Source organism: Nycticebus coucang, chromosome 3 (assembly GCF_027406575.1).
Source record: "Nycticebus coucang isolate mNycCou1 chromosome 3, mNycCou1.pri, whole genome shotgun sequence".
NCBI lineage: Eukaryota > Metazoa > Chordata > Mammalia > Primates > Lorisidae > Nycticebus > Nycticebus coucang.
The window spans coordinates 131,610,062-131,619,026 of NC_069782.1; the positions used below are offsets into that span (position 1 = coordinate 131,610,062).

Here is an 8,965-nt window from a genome sequence, read left to right on the forward strand (position 1 = left end):
GAGTGAGCAATGGGGGTGGAGGGGGTGGGGGTGGGGCGGGGGCAGTGTCCGGTTGGAGTCTCCTTACGGCTCCAGGGAAGCCACCAGATGGCGCCCTGGGACCCACCGCGAGATCAACTTCCTACTCTACTGCTAACTCTTCCCGGCAGCGGGGTCCGGTTCCGGGCCGGGGACCGGAGGGCTGTGGCCGGCCGGCTTCCCCCTGGAGTTCCCCAGCTTCAGAGATAGCCAAGCGTTAGGTGCGGCGGAAGCGCCTACTCCTCGCACGCCTGAGGGCGTGAACAGACTGCAACCGGGGCCCTCGGCCGGGGTGGGGCCTGGTCAACGGGCACTTCCTCGGGCTAGTCCCCAGGCCAGAGCTAGCGCCGGATTGACAATCTTCCCCAGCTCCCGGCCCAGCGCTAACCCTTCCTCTCTAAGGGGCGTGACCAAGTTGCTCCCGGTTGGCTGCTCGAGTCCGTAGTTAAACTTTCAGCCAATGAAAAAGGGTATGGGCGTGACGCATGGAAACGTCACGGGAATTCCCCCCTCTGGGGGGCCGGAAAGGGGCTTTCCCGGCTGCGGCCGGTGTAGCTGGAGTGGTGTCTCGACCGATCCCAAGCGGGTCGGACACAGGGAGAAGCTGGAATCAGAGCCGCCGCCACGGTGAGTGGCTGGATTCAGACACCTGAGTGGCCGGGACACGAGAAGGGCGGGAAGAGGGCCTTTAACTGACCAAGCCGCGGGCCTGGAGAGCAGCGGATACACACACCCAGGGAGGGCGCACACGACGAACAGGGCTCACAGGTACACGTCAACATCCTTGTACAAAGACAACGCGGGGCGGTTCGTACACTTCCACCTATGCGGGCGTGCGCATGGCAGCGTCCGTGCAGTCGGATTCACATGCACACGCAGACGTGCTCACCCGTGCCCTTACACATCAAGGTATGCAATGACATGTACCCACATTGAGAAGCTGGGGGACTCACCTGTTTACGGGCATGCTCACTTGCACACACAACATGCATCCACGCTCTAGGGCTGAGACACACTTGCAGAGCTGTGATAGAAACACGTGTATTACACACAGCTGTGAGACTGGGGTGGGAGCGTTCAGGGGTCTGCCGGTTGCCTGGACCCCCAGAGCAGGTACGCTGTGGGGCTCAACCGCTGCTGAGATGTTTTGGGGAGGGGAAAAAGAGGAGCCTATACCAAGAAAGAGACACCTTTCCTCCCTCGCCGTGCGGCCCCAGAATCATGTCTTGGGGCAGAACCCTGGGCCCCCCAGCTGGGAAGAGCCCCCGCCTACAGGCCATTCGAAGAGGAGGCCTGCAGACAGCAGGAATGTCCCCCCAAAATTCCCGGTGGTGAATCAGCCCTGCCCTCCCTCTCAGCAGAAAAATCCCAAGGTTGCTCCAGGCCAAAGGAGGGGAAGCGGGCGGAGACAGAGCAGGCCCTGCACTGCGAGCCTCCTCCCGCCGTGAAGGGCCCTCTCATCCCTTGCCCAGAAGGGAAAAGAGGGCCTCGCTCCCACAGGGCCTCTCTGGCTCTCCTCGACCCTCTGCCTACTGAGAAGCTGCAGCGGCCCCGGAGGCCGAAGTGGGCCTCCAGCACCTCCCGCCGCGGAGGCGGGGCCATAGGCGTCATTTCCAGGCCCGCCCCTCCTGCCCCGCCTCCCCTTGGTATTTTCGGGACTTTCCTAAACTGTTCTAACTTTCCTGCCCCTTCCCCCGGCCGGCCCAACTGCGGATCTAGCCGTCCACCGGATCTCACCCGCCACACCCGGCCGTGCGGCCGGAGGAGATCAGACCCCCCCCCAAATCTGGCCCCCATCTCCCGCCCACCCCTATTCTAATCGGACTCCCCTCTCCCTTCTACTCCTCCTCTTCTTAGGCGGGCACCTAAAACTCTGGGAGCTGCACCCAGCCGGAGCCACCAGAGCTGGGCCTAGCCCAGAGACATGGAGAGTTGCTACGACCCAGTGAGTCGGGACACCTGGCCCTGAAACTGCCCGGCTGTCTGTCCCAGTGTCTGTCTGTCTGTTGGAGTCTCTCAGCACCCTGAGATAATCTGTGTGACTTCAGATTATCTCAGCCTGCCTGTCCATCTGTCTGCAAACTCTGCTTCCACAAGCTTTCTCATGGGCCTGGGGAGGAAGGGGAGTGACTACGGAGGGCCTAGAGATGGGAGGTGGGGTTCTGGGAGTGGCTCAGAATAGGCTGCCACCAACAGCCTGTCTCTAAACCAGGGTCTGGATGGCATCATTGAATACGATGATTTCAAATTCAACACTTCCATTGTGGAGCCGAAGGAGCCTGCCTCAGAGACAGGTAAGTCCCCTGACTTCCCTTCTCTTAGAGGGAGCAAGAGGGAAAGCCTGTGGTGTGCACTCTGCTGGGGGGGGGGGAGGAGGTGGGCTTGGAGACTATGGCTCAGCAAGGCTTCTCTGTCCCCAGCTGATGGCCCTTACCTGGTGATAGTGGAACAGCCTAAGCAGGTGAGTGAGCAAAAGGGACAGTGTGGAATGGTTGTAGCTGGCTGAACATGGTGGGAGAGTGTCACTGTCTGAGGAGGCCACAGTGGGTTGGATGGTTGGCTGTGGTTCTAGTTCAGGGCAGACACTATCAGTCATTGTTGTCACTGCTGGCCAGGCATGTGGCTGGCCAGGGTGCTCTGTCCTGATCACAATGTCACTTTGCCTTTGGATCTTCAGCGGGGCTTCCGATTTCGATATGGCTGTGAAGGCCCCTCCCATGGAGGACTGCCAGGTGCCTCCAGTGAGAAAGGCCGGAAGACCTATCCCACTGTCAAGGTAAGCCAGGATGGTGCTGGAGGGTGGGCTAGTGGACAGCATTTCTAAGGGCATTACTGACAGCTCCTGCCCCTCTCAGATCTGTAACTACGAGGGACCAGCCAAAATCGAGGTGGACCTGGTAACACACAGTGACCCGCCTCGAGCTCATGCCCACAGCCTGGTGGGCAAGCAGTGCTCTGAGCTGGGGGTCTGCGCCGTGTCTGTGGGGCCCAAGGACATGACTGCCCAGTAGGTGCCCCTTACCCCCAGCCCCCACTGGTATGCCCCTTCATTGTCTGCAGTTCCAGGCCCCAGCCCACCTCTGTGAGCTTAGTATCTGACCAAAGGGAAAGACAGGTTGGGCCCCAAACCCAAGGGCCCAAAAAAAACTTCCTTGAGGAAGTAGGGCTGAGCTGAGCCCTGGCAATGAGGAAGGTGCCTCAGAAGGAAAGGTCTGCATGGGCAAAGGCCTCTGACTCTCTGTCTTATCCCCAGATTTAACAACCTGGGCGTTTTGCATGTGACCAAGAAGAACATGATGGAGATTATGATACAAAAACTTCAAAGGCAGAGGCTTCGCTCTAGGCCCCACGGGCTTACAGGTACAGGGTGAAGGGATTCAGGATAGGTGCTCATGGAAGTAACAAAAGGGAGAAGGAGCCCAGGGGTCATACATGTGCTCATTGCCCAGAGGCTGAACGGCGGGAACTGGAACAGGAAGCCAAGGAGCTGAAGAAGGTGATGGATCTGAGTATTGTGCGACTGCGCTTCTCTGCCTTCCTTCGAGCCAGCGATGGCTCCTTCTCCCTGCCCCTGAAGCCAGTTATCTCCCAGCCCATCCATGACAGCAGTGAGTATCCTGACTGCCTAGGGTGCCAGACGTGGGCACCAGAGGGAGTATAAGAGGTATCCTCAAGTTGTGGAGTCAGATAGCTCTGGGCTTTTGACCCTGGCCCTGCCACATGTGAGTTAAGTAATCTTGAGCAAGTCTTTTCAAATCTTGAGTATTTGTGTCTTTGGTGAGGATGCTGGTAGTTCCTACATTCCCTGTGGTTGCTGAGATAATGAATACAAAGCACCTGGCTCCATAAATGTGACCATGGCTATTAAATCATTTCAACTAATCTATATCCCATCCCCACAGAGTCTCCTGGGGCCTCAAACCTGAAGATTTCTCGAATGGACAAAACAGCGGGCTCTGTGAGGGGTGGAGATGAAGTTTATCTACTCTGTGACAAGGTCCAGAAAGGTGAGGCTGAAGCCCAGGCTGGGAACTAAGGAGATTGGGCATAAGATTAATCCTAGCATTCTGGGAGGGCAATGCAGGTGGATTGCTTGAGCTTAGGAGTTTGAGACCAGCCTAAGCAAGAGTGAGACACTGTCTCTACTTTAAAAAAAAAAGAATAGAAAAACTAGCTGGGCTTTGTGGCAAGTGTCTGTCTGTAGTCCCAGCTATAGCTATGTGGGAGGCTGAGGCAAGAGGATTGCCTGAGCCCAAGAGTTTGAGGTTGCTGTGAGCTATGATACCACGGCACTCTATCCAGGTGACATTGTGAGACTGTCTTAAATTTAAAAAAGATGGAGGGCCGGGCGGCGCCTGTGGCTCAAGGAGTAGGGCGCCAGTCCCATATGCCGGAGGTGGCGGGTTCAAACCCAGCCCCGGCCAAAAAACCACAAAAAAAAAAAAAAAAAAAAAGATGGAGGGCCAGGGCACCTCCAGGATAGACAGTCCTAGAGATTACATCAGGACTTGTAGCCAAGCTTCAGTTTTCTCTGCAGATGACATCGAGGTTCGGTTCTATGAGGATGATGAGAATGGATGGCAGGCCTTTGGAGACTTCTCTCCTACAGATGTTCATAAACAGGTACCAGGGGGCTAGGGCCTGGGCTGGGAGCTGAATTAGCAAAGGGTTCACTGACTCCCTGTGTCCCCCCCACCAGTATGCCATCGTGTTCCGGACACCACCCTATCACAAGATGAAGATTGAACGCCCTGTAACTGTGTTCCTGCAACTGAAACGAAAGCGTGGAGGGGATGTGTCTGACTCCAAACAGTTCACCTATTATCCTCTGGTGGAAGGTGGGGCTGGGCTGAGGATCCCAGGGGGCTGGCAGTAGAGGGTTGGCAGGGTTGAGCTGGAAGATCCCAGGAACTCTATCAAGGGACCCAAAAGCCAAGTCAAGAGTGGGGAGGGTCCCTAGCTGTGTTTGCTAGGAACCAACCTGAGGGCTTTGGGGGGAAGGGCATAACCCATGAATTGGGGTTTTAATATCCCATTTATCTCTGTCCCCAGACAAAGAGGAGGTGCAGCGGAAGCGGAGGAAGGCCTTGCCCACCTTCTCTCAGCCCTTTGGGGGTGGCTCCCACATGGGTGGAGGCTCCGGGGGCTCTGCTGGGGGTTATGGAGGAGCTGGAGGAGGAGGTGAGGGGCTGCTGCTGGTGGGAAGGGCGGTGGAGGGGGAAGGGGTAAAGGGAAAAAAGCAATGGAAGAGAACCCTGGGAAGGGACGGCGCCTGTAGCCCAGTGGGTAGGGCACCCGGCCTATATAGCGAGGGTGGTGGGTTCAAACCCAGCTCCAGCCAAACTACAACAAAAAAATAGCCGGGCGTTGTTGGCAGTCACCTGTAGTCCCAGCTACTCTGGAGGCCGAGGCAAAAGAATCATCTAAGCCCAGGAGTTGGAGGTTGCTGTGAGCTGTGTGACATGCCAGGGCACTCGCCCGAGGATGATAAAGCGAGACTCTGTCTCTACCAAAAAAAAAAAAGGAAAGAAAGAAAAAGAAACAAAACCTTCTGAGATTTGATCTTAGACTTTCAGCCTCCAGAATTGTGAGAAATAAATTTAAAAAAGGAAATAAAGAAAGAAACCTAGGAAGGTCCTGGCTAGTGCCTCCTCCCTACAGCTAGCTTGTACCCACAGGTAGCAGCCTCGGCTTTTTCCCCTCCTCCTTGGCCTACAGCCCCTACCAGTCGGGTGCGGCCCCCATGGGCTGCTACCCGGGCGGTGGGGGCGGGGCACAGATGGCGGCCTCAGCACCCGGCTTGGACATCGCGGAGGAAGCAGCAGAGGAACCGCAGGCCCCGGAGATGCTGCAGCAAGGTACAGCCTCCGGCATCCAGGCGGTCGAGACGCTGAGGTGGGGACCTAGCCTTTACCCACGGCCCCTGTCGCCCCCAGCCCGGGAGTACAACGCGCGCCTTTTCGGCCTGGCGCGGCGGAGCGCCAGAGCCCTGCTGGACTACGGCGTCACGGCGGACGCGCGCGCGCTGCTGGCAGGACAGCGCCACCTGCTGACGGCGCAGGACGAGAACGGAGACACGTAGGCCAGCGGGAGGGAGAGAGGAAGGACTGGGTCCGGGATGGATGCGAGGTCATGGGGTCGGGGCAGGAAAGGGCCCTAACTGTAACCCAGACCGCACTTCAAGTACGGCATCGCGGTTAACTAGTCCTGATCAAGGTGTTTAGTCGATTCAAACCAGTTTTGTGGACTGTGAAAGGGGCACAATAATAGTTCTTATCTACTTCAAAAGGTGCTGGGAAAGATTAAGTTCAAGTACAGCAAGTGATGCCCTTGGAAAAGTTCTGGGTACGACAGGCCTCAGCAAGGGAGATTATGGACATGGTGGGGTTTTCAGGGCAAAGGATGCTCTGAGTGGGTGGGCTTGCTGGGCCAGACTCCCTCCCCAACCCCCAGGCCCCTGCACCTGGCCATCATCCATGAGCAGAGTAATGTCATTGAGCAGATAGCTCATGTCATCTACCATGCCCAGCACCTTGGCATCGTCAACCTCACCAACCACCTGCACCAGGTAAGGGAGCACCCACTAGTGAGAGGTAGGGATTGGGAGGCAAATGGGTCTAAATCAGGGGCAGGCCTGGCTCACCCTGCTTTGTCCATAGACGCCCCTGCACCTGGCAGTGATCACCGGGCAGACGAGGGTGGTGAGCTTCCTGCTGCAGGTGGGTGCAGATCCCGGGCTGCTGGATCGGCATGGAGACTCAGCCATGCACCTGGCGCTGCGGGCAGGTGCTGATGCCCCCAACCTGCTGCGTGTGCTGCTGCAGAGTGGAGCTCCCACTGTGCCCCAGCTGTTATACGTGCCAGACTTTGAGGGTGAGTTCTCCATCTCATCTGGACTAACGGGACAGGGGTGGGGACCAAGGTGAATATCTGGTGAATGCCTAGAGTGGACATGAGATGTTTAGGTTGACTGGTCAGGGGCTATAGCTATAGGCTGACCATGCTGCATCCCTAGGGCTATACCCAATACATCTGGCAGTCCGTGCTCGAAGTCCTGAGTGTCTGGATCTGCTGGTGGACAGTGGGGCTGACGTGGAGGCTGCAGAGCGGCAAGGGGGCCGAACAGCCTTGCATCTAGCCACAGAGATGGAGGAGCTGGGGTTGGTCACACATCTGGTCACCAAGGTAGGACTGAGGATGGTGGAAGGGGTGGGGCTGAGGGTTGTGGAGAGACCAAGGGTCGTGAAGAGGTGTATTGGAGGCAGTGACCAAGTGACTGTGCTGTGGTCAACCACTCCTTTGCACCCCATAGCTCCGGGCCAATGTGAATGCTCGCACCTTTTCGGGAAACACGCCCCTACATCTGGCAGCTGGGCTGGGATCTCCAACCCTCACCCGCCTCCTTCTAAAGGCTGGTCAGTTTCACCCTTAGGGGCAGGGAGGAGGGAAAGAGGTGTCTCTTGGGTCCACCACTTTTCAATTCTTAATGTCGGTCCCATCATATATCCTGATGACTGCCTCCCTCCCTAAGGTGCTGATATCCACGCAGAGAATGAGGAGCCCCTGTGCCCCTTGCCCTCACCCCCTACCTCTGATAGCGACTCGGACTGTGAGGGGCCTGAGAGAGACTCTCGAAGCAGCTTCCGGGGCCACACACCTCTTGACCTCACTCGCAGCACCAAGGTGAGGCCATCTAGGACTAGAAACACCAAGGAACAGGGCATGTTGTGTGCACAGGGGTGGGGTCCTCAGTATGTGGACTGAAGGATCCCTGGGCTTGAGGAAGGCTGGGAGGTAGTAAAGGTGAGGCCATCTTCCTAGGTGAAGACCTTGCTTCTCAATGCTGCGCAGAATACCCTGGTGCCTCCTCTGACCCCGCCCAGCCCTGCAGGTGAGATGTCATCATGCACTCCCAGACCCCAGCCCCTCCTCACCCAGGTCTCTCCTCCTTTGTCAGAACCCCTGCAGGATGTCTCCCTTTGTCTACAATGTTCTAGGCCCCCTGTGGCCCTGTGTGCCTTCTCTTTCATATCACCTGGGAGAAAGGCAGTGTCCAAGTTGCCATGTCTCCACCCAACTCTGGAGGTAACTAACATGTCTATATGTGTGTCCTCTCAGGGCCAGGGCTGTCACTTGGTGATATAGCCCTGCAGAACCTGGAGCAACTGCTAGATGGGCCAGAAGCCCAGGGAAGCTGGGCGGAGCTAGCAGAGCGGCTGGGTCTACGCAGTCTGGTGGACACATACCGAAAGACGACCTCGCCCAGTGGCAGTCTCCTGCGCAGTTACGAGGTAGGTTGGCCAGTGCCCTGCCCTAGCCCCTGGCTTCCTTTTCGCAGTCTCAGAGCCTGATGCACCCTTAGCCCCAAGGCTCCCAACCCCAAACCCTAATTCACACCTCAGACTTATTCCTTCTCCTCAGCTGGCTGGTGGGGACCTGGCAGGTCTGCTGGAGGCCCTGTCTGACATGGGCCTAGAGGAGGGAGTGAGGCTGCTGAGGGGCCCAGAGACACAAGATAAGCTGCCCAGCACAGGTAAAGGGATCTACCTTGAAGAGGGATCTGGGCTGGAGGATGGAAGCCCTGAAGCCCTGACTACCCCCTCTTCCTTTCCCTTGTGTTTCATTACCCCCGCAGAGGTGAAGGAAGACAGTGCTTATGGGAGCCAGTCAGTGGAACAGGAGGCAGAGAAGCTGGGCCCACTCCCTGAGCCACCAGGAGGGCTCTGCCATGGGCACCCCCAGCCTCAGGTGCACTGATCTGTCACCCAAGCACCAGCCCCCATTCTGGACTTCTCTGTATAGCACCCCTACCTCTTCCAAATCTTATTTAACACCCCATGCCCACCCCTCAGTTGGGGCAAATAAAGGATTCTCATGGGAAGGGGAGGGCCCCCTTCCCAACTTACGGCAGTCCCTCATGTGATTCTTGTCCCTGGAAACAGCCAGC

At 57.3% G+C, this 8,965-nt stretch overlaps 1 protein-coding gene across 3 annotated transcripts; it reads left to right on the forward strand.

Moving 5' to 3' along the window:
* The first annotated feature begins 539 nt into the window (after positions 1–539).
* Positions 540–8,923, forward strand: NFKB2 (nuclear factor kappa B subunit 2). Of its 3 annotated transcripts, XM_053583033.1 has the most exons (23): positions 540–645; positions 1,876–1,963; positions 2,231–2,312; positions 2,439–2,479; positions 2,696–2,794; positions 2,874–3,025; positions 3,272–3,378; positions 3,468–3,626; positions 3,921–4,025; positions 4,556–4,641; positions 4,718–4,856; positions 5,071–5,199; positions 5,697–5,876; positions 5,955–6,096; positions 6,472–6,586; positions 6,678–6,891; positions 7,034–7,203; positions 7,331–7,433; positions 7,550–7,701; positions 7,840–7,909; positions 8,137–8,309; positions 8,440–8,551; positions 8,654–8,923. In XM_053583033.1, the coding sequence occupies exons 2-23, from the start codon at positions 1,943–1,945 to the stop codon at positions 8,773–8,775; spliced, it is 2,673 nt and encodes an 890-aa protein (XP_053439008.1). In that variant the 5' UTR covers positions 540–645; positions 1,876–1,942; the 3' UTR covers positions 8,776–8,923. The 3 variants fall into 3 exon arrangements, with proteins under 3 accessions (XP_053439008.1, XP_053439006.1, XP_053439007.1); XM_053583031.1 differs by having other exon boundaries at positions 5,697–6,096; XM_053583032.1 differs by lacking the exon at positions 540–645 and adding an exon at positions 681–786 and having other exon boundaries at positions 5,697–6,096.
* The last annotated feature ends 42 nt before the right edge of the window (positions 8,924–8,965 follow it).

Coding starts and splice junctions, on each gene's coding strand:
- NFKB2 (XM_053583031.1), top strand. CDS start 1,943: ATGGAGAGTTGCTACGACCCA. Junction 2,795..2,873: donor AGACCTATCCCACTGTCAAG/GTAAGCCAGGAT, acceptor TGCCCCTCTCAG/ATCTGTAACTACGAGGGACC. Junction 3,379..3,467: donor TAGGCCCCACGGGCTTACAG/GTACAGGGTGAA, acceptor CTCATTGCCCAG/AGGCTGAACGGCGGGAACTG.